General features: G+C 40.0%; 1 protein-coding gene across 9 annotated transcripts in view; it reads right to left on the bottom strand.

Annotated features, from left to right (window-relative positions):
• EYA2 (EYA transcriptional coactivator and phosphatase 2) overlaps positions 1-19,431 on the bottom strand; it is a 156,284-nt gene that overhangs the window by 72,096 nt on the left and 64,757 nt on the right. For all 9 annotated transcript variants that reach the window (XM_075118784.1, XM_048819518.2, XM_048819519.2 and 6 more), the window contains 2 exons: positions 18,770-18,912; positions 14,963-15,079 (listed from right to left, as the gene is read on the bottom strand). In XM_075118784.1, coding sequence (XP_074974885.1) covers positions 14,963-15,079; positions 18,770-18,912 — 260 coding nt within the window. The remainder of the gene's footprint in view (positions 1-14,962; positions 15,080-18,769; positions 18,913-19,431) is intronic.

Below are 19,431 nucleotides of genomic sequence, written 5' to 3' on the forward strand. Positions count from 1 at the left end.
TCTGCACAAAACTTGGCAGCTGTGAACTTGCAAAAAAAAAAAAAAAAGTAAGGCCCTCCAGTAGTAATCCTTTAGCTCTCCCTTTCAGCCATTAATGGATTCAGCCATAGGCTTTGAGAAGTTAATTGTGGCCTTTGCCCCTCAAGAGAGCCCCAACAAGGTTTCAGACAGGCTGTCAGTGGGCCCTGCCCATACACCTCTTCTGCTGCTTTGGTCCTCTTTGGAAAGTCTGCCAGTAACCAGCTGCCCTGCATTGATCCCTGTGGAGAGAAATGCAGTCCTTGGACCCAATTTACTACTGCATTCATCTAATTTCTATTTCAATAAAACCACCAGCAATATTGTTTATTTTCCTATGCTTTCTTCACTTATAAAATGTCTCCATTCTTCTCTCCTGTGCCTAACTCCTCACCTCCTTACCTCCAATAGCTTCTTGAAATCCAAAGACCACAGTAAACTGCCCAATCTTTTATGCAATCTCTCTATACTGCACTCCTGGTAGTGCTGGAATGCCTAACAAATTCTATGTGTTAGATGTTACAAAGTTCTCAGTTTCTCTCCCCATCTCATCTCCTTAATGGTGGGTTTTTTCCATCCCTTTTCCACTCGGGAAAGTAAGGATGACAAAGCAAGTTTGGCAATGAGATTGATGGCTGTTCTCAATGTTTTCGGGAGTGAGTTCCACCCAGGCACTATCAAGAAAACTCTGTCTCTGCACTTACATGGCTCACTCATGCTGCTGAGAGTTCCATTGTTTCAGAGGAATGTAGCTGTCATGGGATGCTACAGTTATTGTAAATGATGTGACCTGTTGGGTAATGTGGGGCAGTCCCACAGAGGGTTCTGAAGATTAGGGCTATGACCTTGAATTTGACAGTCTGTGGGGACCAACGTAGGGAGGAGAGCACCATGGAGATGTTCTCTCGGTGGGCTCTGTTGGTGAGTACGTGAGCTGCTACACTCAGAACTAACAGGAGCTTTTTCTAGGTCATGCTTTCATTCTAGAACTGAATACACTGAAACAATCAAGTGTCACAAGAATGTAGATGGCCAAGTCTGAAGAGATGTTAAGTGTGGAACACGGCATTTTTCACAGACTTAACTATTTTGGTATACAGTAGCAGTGAGGAGTCCAAGAACACCCAAAGGGTGCACAATATCTAGAGTACCCGTGGCCACCTTGAATGGTGGCTGATGTTATGGTGGTGACAACTTGCAGAAGTGGTTGAAAAGATATAACAAAATGATGATCCACTGATTCTTCCAGTTCACAAATGATCAGTTCCAATGAAAGATCTCTGAAAGGATTATTTTTTATAATCTCCTAATACTAATAAACTAAATGTCCCATGAAATGGTGACACACCAGGTTTTATAACCCTGCACAATGTGGCATGGGCTGTTCTACACAGTACATGTTGTTCAGACTTACATTAAAAAGCTGTTGCTCCTACAGGGAACAGTACTGGCAGTCAGCGATGCAAGGAAAAGTACCAGAATAACTCCCAGTAGTGTTTGCATTACTCTATTCTATGGCCAACATCTGGCTGGTGACTTTGGTGGTCATTCAGAAGGTTTTTTACAGCATTTAACCTCTCTGACAATCTAATGTTTCCTGCAGTAAATATTGCCTTCTCCAAGCTGATACTTTTTTAGATAGAGGTTAAGCACCTGTCAAAATTACCCCCCACCAACAATACTCCAGTGCCTTGTAAGATTCTAAATCCTATGACATCTGCCTGCATTTATTGGGCAAGGAATCTCATAAAATGTTACACTGCTGTCAGCTGGGAAGGTATTTCAAGTGAGTATCTGACCTGCTAAAGGAGAAGATAAACTCAGCCCATATGTACGCTGTGTCATACTGCTCAACTGTTTGCCATTAGGCATAATGATTCCTTCCACCAAACAGCCTGCCCTGTAATTCCATCTGGAAGGACTTGGATACTACTGAGAAGAACACATTGTACAAACCTATATGGAAAGAGTGGCTCTGCACAATAGCACTGTGGCATTTTACTGCAGTAGCTTCTGCTAAAGCATACTACTCTTTTAGAAACACAATGAATCTTGCACTAACAAATACCTCCTATAGAATACCCTGTTTTACGCCACCAATTTAAAATATACCCATGGGATTTCCACTATGATTTTGTTCAAACTTTGGTTTAGAAACCATCTCTACTAGGCTGACTGATTTTTGCTGGTCACTTGGGTGACTATTTAGGACATATTTCATTGTACAACGTTTCTGGACCAAAATCTCCTTATGCTGCTTTGGGTCTGTGACCCATAATTCATTACTCACCCATGGCTGTAAAGCATGATGAACAAGACTGCTGTAAGGGTTTGGCTTTTATCTTCCTTTTCCTTTTTATAGGTGACCTGCTCCACATGACTCAATTCATTTTAAAGGTTTGAAAGTTCCTAGATTGCCTGTATTCACTAACTGGAGTCTGGTGCTGAGAAAGTGTCCCCTATATTATTTCTGAGAAACCGTTCACTCTAACCAGCTTTATAGGTGGCCGGCGCAGGTACCATAGGAAACAAAGTTACATTTTCTTTAAAAATGCATCACAAGGAAACTTTTTGAGCAAGTAGTAGACAATGCTGCAAAAAAACTTAGCTGAATTCAGTACAATTCCACATCACAATCTCCACCATCAAAGACCTCTTGTTGGACATCTCAGCAGAGAGACCAAATACTAAATAACCCTTTCATCCTAGTGGTGGTCCCTTGCATGGTCAAGTTTAGTAGGACAACATGAAATAAACATGTATTGCCACTAACTGTGCTGTACCTGTCTTGTGGTGAGAAGCCCTCAGTTTCAAGGGCTCTCTATCAGATACCTTTAGCTGGCACTAAAATCTAGTTACACCATCTAAACTTTATGTGGTGCATAATAGGCATGAATGTTATCCAGGAGCTGGTAACAAACCCTATATTTAGGTTGCCCACCATTTTCTGGGGGCACCACATGGGATTGGAACCTAGCCAGGCGCCCTGCAAACACAAGATTGTACCCAATGGCCCCTTCCCCTTGGGGGCACCACATGGAGTAGGAGTTCCCCTAATTTATGGGGGCAAGGAGGAGAAGAAAGTGAGCACAGGCTCTCCCACCCCTGGACTCAGCACCTGGACCTAGTGGGCCATCCTCCTTCTAGGATAACAGTCTTCTCTTTCTATCAGCGAGTGTAGTTAATCCTATAGGTCAAGTGGTAGCAGTCTGTGCTTCAGTGCTGAAGTTTCAGGGTTCAAATGCTGCTGATAAATCTATCATGGGATTGGAATGAGGTATGTTATAGTGGTATATAATGTAGTTAGTTTTTATCTTTTTCCTTTAAAAAACGCTCCAGAAAATTACATTATTTTCCCTCTTTAAAAAAAAAAAGACCTAAAAGAACGTTATTTCGGTTGCAGCATTTGAAAGTTAGGAAATAGCAGGTTTACTTGTTTGTGCAAACACATGTTGAGCCCCTTTGTCCAGATGCGGTGTGATAGCCTATAATCACACGATAACATTTTTTCCCACAGGATCCCTGCCTCATTCAGTACGCAGAATGGACGGATGCACAAGAGGGAAGAATTAAGATTACACAGGCCACCGTAAGTCTGGCATTTTCTAACTTGAGTACATGACCTTGCAACCTTAATGTTTCTTAATGTAGTTTTTTATATATAATTTTATCTAGACTATGTTAAAATTCCCTTTACTTGATAAACATTTTTATGAAAGCATTGTTAGGGTTCCAAGTCAAGTATTCAATGAACCTTGTGTAACTTTTAGAATATTCTATGCAAGCCTAAAATTAAGGTGAGTAACCAAGAAAAGCTTCCTTATCTTCATTATCTTTCTCCTCTTTCTTCCCTCCCACTAAGTTATTTTTGGTACACAACATACTCTGTTGCAAAAAACAACCCCTCCCCCCAAACAAAACAATGCTCTCCACCCCCAAAGCATATACCATCACTCCCATCTTAAACCTCACTATAAACTTAGTCGAAGTCAGGAACACCTCGTGAAGGAATTCTGATTGCAGATGAACTTGCAGTAAGATCTTTGGAATACCAAAAGTCCTCATGCATAATGCCTGCAGAGCTACAGAGTTTCATGGCTTACAACTCTGTCTTCTGCTTCTGTTGCATCACTTTGTACCACGTGCTTGTAGACTGGCTTAATGATGCAAGTGTGGACTAAACACTGTTTTCTACTGTGATGTCAAATGCACATGAAAGAATAATCGATAATTTCAAAACTAGATGCCCATTCCTCATTCAGGTATTGATACTATATTCTGATTTGTTTTTCTTTTTTGGCAAATGACCCAAGAGGTGCAAGATACTCCATGTAATTTAATTCTGCCACCAGAAATTAAATTTTGGAATTTGAGTAACAACTCTTAAAATCCTGCAGTTTGGTGTCTTTTCAAGCTGTAATATGAATTTTGGATGTGAGCTGATTCAAGTATGTATTCACCTCTTAGCATTAAATATATTTCTATTAGCCCTTGGAAAAATATGCCCTTTTCCTGGCCTTCTTTTTATCAGTTATACATAGTTCCATTGCTCACTAGAAATGGGGAATTGAGACCTAAGATCTTCTGGAAGTAAAGATGTATTGTTTCCTTTAGGGCATATGAAATAATCTGGTTTGTAATTCAGATTGCAATAGAAACAATAGTATAGATTCATAGAAAGGAATCTCAGCATAAATCTTTGAAGTGCTATATACCTTAGAATTCTTCCAATTTCTTTTTAATTTTAAAGCTGCATATATATGCAAGAGTAAATATGGATGGTCAATACAGAATTCTATTGCTTTGGTCCAATGAATTAACAGCATTTTTAATCTAAATCCTGGGAAATTCGAACTATATCTGCATTTCTAAAGTACTCATTGGTTATGGTGCCTAGGCAGTCAACATGCCTTGTAATCAGGTGTAGGGGCTTCCAGACACTTTTCTCTGCATTAGAAACTGCTTTGTGATGGGAAGAATTAAGTGAACTGGGCTGCCTGGGTCCTGATGATCGAGGGGAAGTAAGTCAGATGTCCCTTTAATGGCACTTGCCAACTAAAACCAAATCTTAAAGTTGAAAATAAAAAGGTGAGCATAACACAAACTGACAGGAGCCTGGAAACTCAGAAGTAAGGTGGGTTCCCAACCTTTGCCTATGCTATTGACAGGAAGAAACTGAACAGGTGCTGAGGATCAAGTGCCAACTTGGACTTCAAACATCCAGGACTTCAATGTGTCAAGCCAACACTATTTTGCATGTGTAGATCCCTGTTCTAATAATTGTCTATTGTCAACAGTTTCCTGGAAAACGAAGAATTTAAACACCACATTCCCCTGTAATATATAAACCAAATTCTTATCTAGGAGTGTTACATTCTGAGATGCCATAAGCAACACAGTAGTTAGGTTCTAGTACACCAAATACCAGGTTTTCAAACTAGCCTCAGACAAGCCTTTCTTTTTGCAAGAGCAAATGTAACCACTTGGAGAACTGATGACCGAATCTGTGCTTGCAAATCAGTGAACAGTCCACATGCTAGTATTTATAGCCACAATTCATCTCAGTCACAGAAAAAAATACAGGCATTTTTTAATATTGAAATTAGTATAGGAGAAGTCATGTACAAAGACTTACTACATCTAGTTGCACTTCAACTTTATACAGGGAAATTCTATTGTTCCTATTCCAGGATTCAGCATTTTTGGAAAATATCTTCTTGTTTCTCAGTCTAAATTAACTCCTAAGTCATGGAGGATGGTGAGACTTCTGAATTCCATTTGTATATTGTCAGAACAGCTTTTTCTGATTTCCACCAGGGAATGAGACGCAAGAAATAAGAATATAAAGATCTATAAAGAACAGAAGTTTCTGTTTGCGATAAGCAGAGTCATCTTCTGGAGGGTTCCTGAGGAGAACAATCCTTTGATTCACTGAAGAATCCACATTCTGTTCCAACCATTTATTCAATATTTGTTGTATATTTTCCCAGGATTATTGAAGTTTCACACAATTCATAGCATATTTATGAAGTTTGCCGGTGCAATTTTTCCAGGCCAAACTGTGCCTGCAAAAAGACAAAGGGCTGTCTTTTGAAAATCTGGACCTTACGTCTTAAGCTTAAGATATACAAACAGCAACCTCCAGCTGAAATTAGTTTTGGATGGTTCTTACTGCTCAGCCAGCGGCTGGTTCCTCTTATCTCTCAACAGAGCTGCTGCCCAAAGCCTACAAAGATCCTAATTAGTTATCTCATCACAGATACCATGTTATCTCATCACAGATACCATGCAGGACTTGTGCTCAGCAAGTCCAGCTACTGAATATGGGCTCAACTAACATGTCCATTCTGTGCCGCTGTCTGCTCCTCAGCTAGCAGACTAGATATAGGATTTTCCATAATTTCACACATTTTTAGGCCAGAAGAAACCATTAGATCTTCTAGACTGACTTCCGGTATAACACAGGCCATGGAATTTCATCCAGTTACTCCTGTACTGAGCCAAATAACTCATGTTTGACTAAAGCATATCTTCCAGAAAGGCCTCTAGTCTTTTTTGAGAGGAGGGTAGATATTTTTAAAGCATAAAGAATCAAGCTAAGTGAATTTCCATTTTTATTGCATCTTACTTAGTGTACAGACAATATAGTGACAACAGCCATTCATATATAGACGGGCTTGGAAGATTCCTCCTCTACCCTTGTCTCTGGAGGGATTCCTCTTATCTTCTCCTGAACATTTCAACGGATGATACCTCAGCCACCACCCGCAGCAAATATTCATCTTCAAAATTTATGACTATTTCTGGTTGTAGAAATTCTAAGACCAACAAAAACTGTTATTTTTAAATTTAACTTAGTTTTTGGCAGTGGGGTTTTCCCTGTTCTCCATTGAGCCTTGAGAATCTGCTCCCATCCAATCCCAAACTTGAAATCTCATCCACTGACCCTGGTGCCCACCACAGATCATCCTTCCAGCCACTGGTCAGGACAGGTGGGATGGGTGTTCCAAACCATTTTTTTAAATTAATATCTGATTTAAAAAGAGTCTCGAAATTATGATCACCCATCTGTATGTCTATCTTTTCCCCTCCCCTCTATACCCAATCACATCTCCCTCCCAAGTTCATGAAGACCTCATTTAATAAAGGCTTAAGAGTACACTTTTGTGGCCAAGTTACAACAAACAACAACAACAAAAAACATGAATGTGAATGCAAATGTCAACAACAGTGTCTCTACAGCAGCAAACCATGGCAGAGCTAAAGTGGGGTTTTCTCCCTAGGTAGCAGTAGCACAGATCCCCTTGCAACATATAGTGCAGCATTGTCAACACCTTTCTCTCCCCCTCCATTACCCCCCTCTGCCACAAAAATGCCTGGTTTTAAAACAAAGTAAATTTAGCACGGTCTGCATTTGGTGTTTTGAAACGTTTGAAAGGAAGACTGTGCTGCTATTCATGGGGAACTTGTATTTATACTGTAAAAAGTGAGGTCTGACCCCTTCTGATGAGAGGCCTCTCCCCCCTGAACTCACTGTGATATGGGGCACAGCTCTGCCGCCATAGTCTTAGACTGCGACTAATGCGAACCAGCTGGTGGAGCAGAAGACTTGAAAGGGGCTACTCATTTTCTAGGGAGGTTTTAATTTTATGAAGCTAAAGCATCTTAGTGACAGTTTGCTGAGAACATTCTCTCCCTCTCTTTCATTTTGGGAGACTTCAGATGGATTTATTGTCTACATTCTATAGTGTAACTCACATTACTCAAGTGAGAGCTTAAATTACCTCACCATATACTTGTATATTTCATCACTAAGCATTTAAGATGCTAGATTTTCAAATATTAGCACTCAGTTCCTCCTTGTTAAACACACATATGCACACCACTAATCACTTGTTACATGGGTCCACAAGCACCTATTTTGTACATGTGCAAGCGTTACATAAGTTTACTAGCAATTTAGGCATCCATTTTAAAATGTAGAAAATATTATCTATGTTGTACCTAAATCATGAGCTAAAAATGTTCCCTTCGGTAGAAAACCCACATCTGCCTACTAAATATATATTGAGTTTTGTTTTGTTTTTTTGGGGGGAGGGTGTTTAAGGTAGGGCAATATTTCATATCACAAATATAGGTAATATATGCAGTTAAGTCCAATGCAAGTCATCATTGCAGATATGAAATCTACTTATCTGTTAATTCGTTATGATATCTGCTATCTGTACATGGAAGCTACATTCTCAGCAGTAACAAAGAATTCCCATTTATAGATTTTTGGCCCCAAATATATGTGCACAGAACTCAATACTGCCCTGTAATCTCATGGCAAAGACAAGTTATCATAGTTATGTAACTGAACTTTTCTTTATACTATACAAAGTATTCTGTGACTAAAGGGATTTGGATTTTTTTGTTTTTTAAATGGTGGGCAAACACTTTCCTGCCCAAATAAAACATGTGGAATGGTCTTTGGCTGCAGTTTAAGTGTTGTGCAATTTCATTAGCACATAGTTTCAAACCAGCATTTGTTTAAACAATAATAATTGAAGAGCAGGGCATTTCCTGGGGATTAAGGACCAGCTGGGAGGAGATGGCCTGAGGTGCAATTAAGGGACCACACCCGCTCACTAATCCACAGGAAATGCCCTGCAGCCTGGTCCTTATTGCTGTTTCCACACAGCTGATGCATTGTATGTTAGTCAGCGTGGCTGCTGGAGTTGTTTCTCAGTATTCCACTCAGCTGATCAAATGACAATCTTGTCTTGTTGCGAAAGTCTCTTAAGAGTAAGGAGTGACAATTTTGCTTTTACAGAGGACCAGATTTTGTTCTGTTACATCAGTGAAAATCCAGAGGAAACTCCACTGGTGGAGTGACACCAGTGCCAAAATCCACAGTAACTGAGGGTGAAACCAGACACAGAGTTCCTTTCTCTCTCTCACACACAGACATGCGCATGAAGGGGCACCCACAGCAGTTGGCCCCAGGAAAAGGAAAGGTGGCACCAAAAGATACAAGAACAACCAAACGGCAGAAAGGGGGATGGAAGAGGGATGGAAATGAGAAGGGACACGCAAGACTTGTTAATACACTTGGTAGAGCTGCGTACAGCATGGAGTGTTAGTGTTGCTAAGAGGGGCCGCGCTCATGTATTGGACGCCGGTGGCCTAATGGCTGTCAAATGTGGGGATGGATTCTGCAACAAAATGGATATAAGATCTGCTCAAAATTTTCCAAGTTTCAATCTTTTAAACATTTTGTCAAAATTCTGAATTTCAACAAAGGGGATGAATTAAAAAAAAAAATAAAGTAATGGAAAATTTCTCCCATATTCTGACCAGCTACCATATTAGAGCTGGATGGAAAATTTGTTGAAATCTTGAATTTTGGGGGCTAGGGGAAGGGAAACATTTTTCCTATTTTTTTGATCAGCTCTAATGGCTAGAAGAAGATAGGAAGGAAATGTCCAAGATTTATTTTATTTTTTTGGAAAAATTCCCTCTGCTACGATTGGTGGAACGTTCTTTTTTTCCCCTCCCTTGCTAATGGAACACCAAGGGTCAGATTTTTTAATTTTATTTATTTATTTATTGGCCAGATTAGGAACCTAAATGCATGCACTACTGTGCACCTAATTTGTATATGCAATTACCACAGTTGCAGGCAAAACAGGTAACTGCCAATCGGACGCATTTAGGGATTTGCTCATCTGATGTCTGCACTCAGTTTTTGTAACTGCCCTTTTAGATTGTTTTGGGCATGGACTGAATTTAATCTGTGTGTCTTGCATCATGTTATCTGTGCTAAATAAATGATAATTTCATAAGCAAATTAGCACATCATTGTTCTTCTAAAGGGTTTGAAGATTTGGCCCTAGAAGTAGTTTGTTAAAAGGGCACAATAACTCTTTTCTATTACCTAGTCTAGGATGTCATCTTTCTGGGACAAGCTGGAAAGCTTGTCTCTCTCACCAACAGAAGTTGTTCCAATAAAAGAGATTATCCCACCCAGCCCTGTCTCTCTAATCTTTCTGGGAGTCAGTACCGAAGGTGTGTGCCTAGATGCAGGTCCACTGAGGGAATGGTATAGGCCTAAGGCAATGTTTCCTTCATGCATAAACACCTTAATTAGAGATTTCAATTAGTGAGCACTAGGGCACATTACCTTGAAAGTAAAAGGGTCTAAAGCAAGGCGCTCCCTCCTCTTTTCATGTGAAATTGCCCTGGGAGCAACTGGTACCCCCAAATCAGTCACATATCCTGGTCTCTCCCATTTTCCTATCTGTGTGTTCTTGAATTTCCTTCATCATGAAAAACATTTTATTTTCACAAAGATATTTGTTGCATGTAAATTTATATGCCAGTTACATAAATTCACTATTTTAGAACAAATATAAAGTTTCAGGGTGTAGCCATATAATTCAAAGATTGATCACACATTAAGATCGATTTTTTTACAGTGCAATTACATTAAAAGAGATTTCAGTTTAAAATATCTTTGTTATATATTTCATTTTATGCCATATGTTTGCAAGATGTGAAACTGCTTAGTCCTATCCCCTATGTTTTACATATATGTGTCACACGGTATCAGATATTTAGCATATGGATACTGGCACCACATTAGGGTTATTTTCATGTCAGGGGCCAGGCCCACCTTTTCTATTACATTGGGTTTCCCCCACTATGTCTTCAGAATAGTGTCCCTCTTATTCTGCATATCTTCAGTGACCAAAATTATTTTTTTACTCCTACTAGCACATCATGCACACAACTGGCATCTGGAGTTCCAAACGAAAAGTCAAATTCTGCCCTATAACAATGTCTAATGAGATTGCACAGGGAGAGCAGATTTTGGCTTCAAGAATCCTTATTACTTATAATGATGGACAAGGAGGAGAGATTCTGGCTTGCTTCTCATTATCCCAGGCTGAGGCTGTGCTGGCATTTGGGAAAAAAAAACCCAAAATTTTAACTTGGGACCTGAGAAAATGTGATCTAGAGTCACGGTAAGACAAAGCATGTGGAGCTCATGATGGCATTTTTTACAACCTTGATTGGCACAATACATCCATGCTATGCTCCTATTCCCTGGAGGGATGTGTGTAATTCTTAGAACCAGTGTTATGGTGTCAATTCTGCACGATTTGCTTAGAGTTCATGGTTTCACCAAACACTCCCGCTCATAAACTCATTTGCTAAAATATTAATGGGAAGTCAGCCCTAAATCCGGGAAATCACAGTTGAAGCTAATTCATTTACACATTTGCACTATATATATTTCAGTAATTTTACATCTTTTCCCAGGAGAACTATTTTTCTCACAAATTAAAATGCAGAACTGTCCAACATGGGGTGCTGTAAGAACCTTTCCTGATCATAGTCGTGCATGTGTCACTGTCTTTGAAGAGCCCTTTTCTCTTTTAAAATGATGTAGAATACTTTGTCCTTGATGCAGAGTTGAGAGTTTGACTTTTAAAGCCCTCCTGAGCTTTGGCTTTATAAAAAGTAAATAAATAAATTGTACTTTCAGCTGTTTTAGCCCATCACCCTGACTCACTCTGTGGGCTCAACAGCAGGGTGACCAGCGGGACTGATCTGAGCTGGGAAGAGATCCAATAAGGTCCTGGAGACAGAGTGAGCGTGGAAAGTCACTTGTTAATGTCAGGGAGAGAAAACAATCTGCCCTCACCCCCTCCCTCCCAGGAGCACTAGCGTGGGAAAGCGTGGAGTGCACATTCCTCAGTAGCAATTGGGGCAGGAAGGCTCAGAGCATCCCAGCCAAACCTTTCACCAGCACTCAGGAAAGGTAAATAAACTTTAGGTTAAAGCCCTTGTGCTCCTGAGCAGCTAGGACAAGGGGAAACAGCTTATTTATTCCTGGACAGTTTTACTGGGGACCAGCACCTGCCACTATAAAAACTCTTTTTACAGTACCGGCTTTAAGAGGCTGCCTGAAACTGTCCAACTGGGGACACCACTAAAGCATTGTGAAACGATCTAACTGTACAGCATTGACACAGTGGACACCTGAAAGACTTCTGTGTGTGCAGACAAGCATGAAGTTCTTTCCAATTCATTTTAAGTATAATTTACACTATTTGCCTGTGTCAGTAGTTTTGGACAAGTAGCATCCAGTATTTGCATTCACAAGTGATAGTGCACAAGATTCATACAAATCTCCAGATTGCCCAAAGAGAGGCCATCTTTGAAAATCTTGGTCCCAAGTGAGTAACGAGTACCTTCCAAAACAACTCAGATTTTTGTAGCTAATACAAAGCACATGTGCAGACCCTCTAAAAGGTCTGAGGAAACAAAAAGTGGGCAGGAATATTACCCGCCTTACGAGACACCATTGGAAAATGCCTGTACTTTGTCAATAGCAGTTTTACAGCCATTAGCATTAAATCTCACTGAAGTTAATTGGGACACAGTACAGCTGCTACTGCTGCAAGGGGACATCAGGCCCAGCATTTCCTGACCCAGATGAAGCTGCACTCAGCCCACGACATTCCCATATCTAGAGCTGATGGTAAGAACAAAGGGATGCTTTTCCAACGATACACAGAAAGAAGGGTCCTTATTGCAGAACCTTATTGTTAAGAGTTATTTTAAGACTGAGATGCAGAAAGGAGAAAGTGGAAGCAACCATTAATCCAGTGACAAGGATGGTCAGGAAGAATCCTTTACATTTCAGGGCAGAATAAATATATAGCTTCCAGGGATGTGATTAGCAGTTGATAACTTCATTCTGGATTCCTCCAAATGCCCCAGTGTGAACCTGATCCAGAGTTTGCTTGAGTCAATGGGAGTCTTTCCGTTGATTCAGTGGGCTCTGGGTCAAGTACTAGATGAGGCTGATATTTACAGCCAGTTCCCCCAGTGCTCCTGTATGTCCTGCCAGTGCTACTGTGGTTAAGGATTCATCAGTTTCTGCTGGCCCCCATACTCTAAGGGGTGTAGTAGCACCCTACAATGAAAACTGGCTCTGATAATCTTAGCATATGACATCTGAGCCCAGGATCACCTCTCCCTTCCCAACTTCCGTAGATTATTACTATATCTAAATTTTAAAAAAATCTGTTTACGGTTATATGTCTATTTAGGGTTTGATTTTTTTAAATTTAAGAAGAAAAATAAAGCAGACCAGAGGACAAGTTAACTCAGTGTGTCCGTCCACCCCTTCACGGATGGGCAGGAAAACAATTCCCTTCCTCTTTCTTTGCAGCCTGTCCGTGGGTAGTTTAGCTGTAAACAGAAAAGGGCATTGTGGCCACAACAAGGCCATAGTCTAGAGATCAAAAGAAAGGACTGGAAGACAAAAGATGTGGGTTCTCTTTCCTCTCCACCACTAACTGATTATGTGACCTTGGGAAAGTCACTTAACTTTTCTGTGGTTAAGTTTCTAAAATGTGTTGAGACTCTCAGATAAAGGGGCAAGATAAGTGCAAATCATTATCATCCTTTGTATTTTGCTTTCCCTCTCCCAGTTGAATCCTGGAGTGGTTTGTTCTGACTCTCTAAATGCTTATCCTTTCCCTTCTATAACTCAGCCTCCCACAGAGCCCACACCCTTGGCTTTTTGAAGCTTGCACAGGCTAAGAAACAGCAGAAATATTTTGCATATAGATCACAAGTCCTCTCAGCATCAGTCCCTTAATGTTCATTAGTTTCATTTAGTCCCAATTCTTCACATCACAGAGAAGTCACTGGCACTGTAAAATGTAGGTGCACTGAAGTCTAGTGAAGGACAAAATTCCAGGAGAGGAGGAGAAAATACTTTTTTTTCATCCTGTCCAATTCAGTGCAACCTTCATATTGGACTCAAACTGGTGTGTCACTACTCTAAGTGAAAATGAAGCTACTCTCCCCTTGGATATTTTAGATTACTTCATGTGTAGGAATGAAATGACCCACTTTATATCAGCAACACACTAATCAGCTCCTACACCCTATGCCCCTCACTGTAAAAAGCAACAGCGCACTGGTACATAGAACAGGAAATATGCCACAATAATTTCACTCTCCAGCTGCCAGTACATTAGATCTAATCACCACTGCCTGCAATGTTTTCTGGGCAAGCACTTTTAGATCCAGATTATTAGAGCTATTGCATAACCCAAACTGTAGTGCAGATTGCCCTCCTCCACATTTTTTTGCTTCCTGTAAGGATTTTGAAAATGAGAACACATCCCCCATCCTCTTGGTGAATGACACAAGGAAGTATTAGAAAATTAATACTATTCACTAAGGTCAGGGGCTGCAAATGCCACAGCATAAAGCAGACAGAATATATAAAGTATCAAGAAAGATACTGGAAGTGCACCACTTCCAATTCAGGTATCTGACTGATAGCACCAAGATGTTCAGCAAAAATCAAATTCCACTTCATCAAAAAAATGGGCTAACAAAAAAATCACAAATTAAATTCCAATATTTTAATGTACTTTATGAGTCTTAGGACTCCACATTGAAACCAACAAATAAAAAGCAGTGTTACCAACCCTTGTGAGTCTTATGATATCTGGAAGTCTCATGATATCTGGTGTTTCTCTAAAAGCCCCTGCTCCAGGAGTCAAAGTGATTAGGTTGAAACTCAGGTTTTACTGGATGTGTGGGAGTGGAGAAAATTTCTGGCCCTCCCCTCATAATTGTCAAGAAAAGCTTGAAAATGTGACCCAAAGCTGTGTAAAAATCTCAAGCTTTTAAAGCCAATCTCATTATTTGATTTTTGGAGCCTGACTCACATCCATGAACACTTGGGGTTGTCAATATTGAAAATGGTTCTTCCACACTCAGCATATTTCAGATCAAAATAACAGCAATTTGGTACTCTCCTGTTTTTCTTCATACTTCCAACAGATGAAACCTGATTTTACTGCCTGGTGCTCGGAGCTGCAGGCCTTAGTAGACTATAAACTGCAAGAAAATTAGCCCTACTGACCATGCATCTGGTAGGTGTACGGTGCTTGTCCTGTTGTTGGGGTACTGAAGGTGGATCCATAGCTAAGAAACCCACTCTGTCCTGGAGAATGGCTCAGACTATCTTCTGTTTTGATGCCTTTGGAGGATATAAAAGGAATCAAACGCACAATGTTAGGGTTCTGCTTGATCTCATCATATACAGGTATAACAAAAAATTTCAATGCCTTTGACATTTTAGCTAGAGTTGACACTGATCAAACTATTGTTTTTAATATTCAGTTTGGATTTAACCTTTTTTATTAGGTAACAAATCCCAATTTTTTAAAACATTTTCATTATTCACTAGTAGCATTAGCCAAATATTTTTCTGAAATAACGTATGGCCTATATGTTCACCACAAACTATTTGTGTTAACTATACTAAGTAGTCATTATTGGGTGATTGGTTGCCATGATACAGTTTCTGTTCTCTGAATGGATGACTAACTTAAAGACAGGAAAATAACAAGTAATCCACTTTCCAGAAAGATTTTTTGGACAACTAAACACTTGCGCCAAACTTCATTAAACTTTTGCAGTTATGAACATACTGAGGGGTTCTCAGAATGCTGGTAATTGCTAACAACATGATCGCATGAATTATAGTAAACTAAACTCAGTTACTTCTATTCACGTAAACATTCATGATTGAAAGATTTTTTTAAATTAAATTATTTCATCAGCTCCATTTAGAATGAGATAACGCAATATTTGTCAGCAAGTCATATTGGAGGGATATCAGTTAGGTGTGAACACTAGATAGTCACATATAGTTAATAATTGTAAAGCTGAGCAATGCACAAATCCCTAGTCAAAATCTCCTTGGTACTAAAATCAGGCAATTAAAATGCATGTCAAATCACAGAAGGAGCAGCACTAACTGAATTTAACATTGCAAGATGGAACCTTCGCAGGCAGTGAAAGGGTCTGATATTTTATCACCCGGGCCTGCTGAGATCATGCTGCTGTATTTTTAAAGTAAATAGCTGAAAGGTGTGTCTTTTTTACAAACCTTTTGGGTCTGGTCCTCTGCCTCTTTGCATGTGTATTTGCACAAAACAAAATATGGTCACAAAACACACCCTGAGCGCCATGGTTAAACAAAGAGACTATTGATGGTCTGCTCTTGGATTTATGAGCTGCCCAGGTTGCTGCCATTTTTGTGCACTTCTGGGCAAACCATCCAAAGCAACATCAAATTAATTTGGCTTCAGCCAACCAAGTTGTTGCTGTCTATCTTGGCCAATTCCTTCAATGTGAGAAAGCACAGTGAGTCTGCACTCACTGAGGGTGGGAGTAAATTTTACTGAATAGCTTCTCCTGGGACAAAGTCACGTATTTCTAAGGAGAAACAATCAATGTTAGATGAAATGCATGCAATTTAAATGCAGATTACCAATGGGATAACAACATTCCATACTGAAACCCAGGAAATTTGTTTGGACAATGAGCAAGTGCGGGCTGTGGTAGGTGTCAGGCTCCCTTATTGCTGGTAGAGCCTGTCTGCTAGGGGGTTTGTGGGTGTGCGCAAAGAGAAACTGTTTTTCATAACATCACATTTGTTTTTCAATTACATCAGCACCATGCATGTGAACACTCAACCTATTACAGCCCTGATCACAATTAATCTTCAGTGACTGGGCCTTTCTGGAAGTCTAAAAATTGTTGTCAGACAGCGAAATAACTTAGCACCAAATTAATTTCCACACAATGCTCTGTTTTGTCTAGAAACTGGCCTAGTTTTATTTTTTGTGTCTAAAAACAATACTGCTTCATTGTTCTTGGTCGTCAGCCAGGTGGGATTTCTCATATACAGTATCATATATATTATTGAGGGTGGGGGCAAGGGAGGGAAACTACTCTTCAAGGATGGTAATAGGTAATCTACAGGATTTATAAGCAGTATGCGGGCCTGACATGTGTGTGCCCTAAAGACGCTAGCCAGTAGCAAATGGCCATATTTTCACCTGCTCTAACAGGGACAACTGTTCAGAGTTTGCCTTGGAAACCATCCAGCTGATACATTTGTGTTTGTAATTCCAGAAAATCAACTCAAAACATTCCTCTAATCGTCATGATAGATTTTACTTTCCCAAGCCTGTTACCCAGACCTTTCACAGATTGTTAGGTTGGAGTTTTCCTGAACTAAAAACTTTGTCAATAGCTGTGTAACAGGTTTGTGTTTTTATGGCTATATGTTGGGAAGCAATACTGTACTTACCAAATAAACAAGGGCATGGGAGCTCAAAGACTGTCAAAACTGACTGTAGGATTGGAAACAAAACCACACAGCAGTTTTGGGTAGTACTGAATGACCCAAAAGGGGCTCACGGTTTCAGCTGGGGATAAGCATCCACAAGACTGGATGTCCACCGTTTCCAAGCCATAGCTAAATGACATGAACCTCTTTGATCTACAAAACTGCGTAAGAAGTTTCCTTGGAAGAATCTTTCCCTGAAGGATTTTAGGGATTTCCACAGGGGGCTATGAAAACCAGTTTTGTGAAAAATATATTTGAACCTCAAAAACATATTTGGGTGATGGTTCACCCTTGGTTCTAATTTTATCCAACCTGAATTACTAACCCAGACTTTGGTTGTTTAGGCACCTCTATCATTTTGTCTTATTTACAGTCAACTCTGAGTATGCTATAAGCATGTGAATAGCACAATTCCAGTAGCAAGTAGATCTACTGAAGCTTTATAGTGTGACTGAAAATAATCAAACCCACTAAATAGATCTCACATGACATCAATTTACACAGAATGGAGACTGGCTCCCCTACAATTTGCACACACAGAGGAGGTGGAACAGATTCTTAGATGTTGAAATGGTAAGACAGCCTCAGGAAAAAATCTGCTTTCCATTATCTTTACTATACTGTATGTCTGAAAACATTTATTGTATTTACATTTAGAATATATATGCAATATTTAATAATAATACCTTGCAAATGTATTAGTATCTCTAATCACAAAGCATTGTGTAGTACAGAGATCATTTCACCCACCACTTGTTAAATTTACTCATCTGCAGTGTAACAACCATTCTGTATCATCAGTGATACACACAAGTTTTTAGGAAGGAAATGAAGACTGGCCCATGTAACTGAAACTGCAAAGGGAACGTAGGGAGACAAAGCACAGTTTACAAAAGTAGATTTTTTTTACCACCCCACCTTCCCTCCCAATCTTGCAAGCCTGGACATACAGGTCTAGATCCTCTGCTGATGTAAAGCAGCATAGCTCCCACTGCAGTCCAGTGAGGCTATGCCAGTTTGTGCCAGTTGAGGATTTACCCCAAGGTCTCTAATGGTCACAAGTGGTCAGAGCCTTATTACAAAGATGGTACCTCCAAGAGAAAAGCACTTTCTAGGAGGCTGGGCTCCTAGACACAGTACTGAGTCACAGGAAACTTCACCAGCTACTGACTCCCTACTGTCATGCTTTGCAGCACCTGGATTTTTCCAGGATATCTCCTATTCTGCTGCTGCCCTGGTCCAACTCTACTTAGTTTATAGGATTATAACTCAGGCTAGTATGTGCCTTTCCACTTGAGCTGAATATCTGGAGAGTACAGAGGAAAGTCTTTCTAAAACTTTTGACAAATCTGAATTTTTCTCCAAGCCACAAAAGAAAAGGAAAAAACCCCAGCCACTATAGAATTAAAGAGTTTTTGACTGGAAGGTTTAATCATTAAGTATGTTCTTTTTGGGTCAGAAGAATAAGACATTCTCTAGTGAAAGCAGAAGCTCTTAGAGATAACCTAACAAAGTAAGATTACTCACTGTAGGAGGGTATTCCATAAGGTTGTCCTGGTGGAGGGTATGCAGCGTAAGTAGCGGCTTGCTGGATTCCTGCACTGTACTGGGTCTGTCCATAGGTTGCCATTGTTGGAAAAGATGGGACTGTCACTATATGGGGATGATGTCTGTTCAGAACAAGAAAACAGGCTGTCTATGGCAATACTAATCGTATATGGTTTTCCAGAGTAATCTCACTAATCTGGCTGCAAAATCTTCCAGTGACATATTTGACTAGAATGGCTACACGTGGTGTTATGCTACATATTATAGGCATATAAAATATGCCACACTGGGTCAGACTATTTGCTCAAGTACCTCACTTCTGGCAGTGGGCTACAGAGATATCACTAAGTGAGAGGGCACAATGCCATCCTAATGCTTGATCAGTGCTATAACCTCGGGCTGCACAAAATATTTGTCACTTTTTAAAATTGTTGCAATCTGTGATTTTCAGGTTTCATTTCAAAGTCACAAAAATAATCCAGTTTCCTGGAAACCTTTGAAATGTCACATTTTCCTCTGTAGTCACTTATAAATGATCATAAGTTCAAAATGATAAGATCTGCTTTCCCGGGGTAGAAATGAGTTGTATGGAGAACCTCCAAGTCTCTTTGACTCCCTGTCCAACTTGATTAAGAAATGGT

This window comes from Caretta caretta, chromosome 13 (genome assembly GCF_965140235.1).
Source record: "Caretta caretta isolate rCarCar2 chromosome 13, rCarCar1.hap1, whole genome shotgun sequence".
NCBI lineage: Eukaryota > Metazoa > Chordata > Testudines > Cheloniidae > Caretta > Caretta caretta.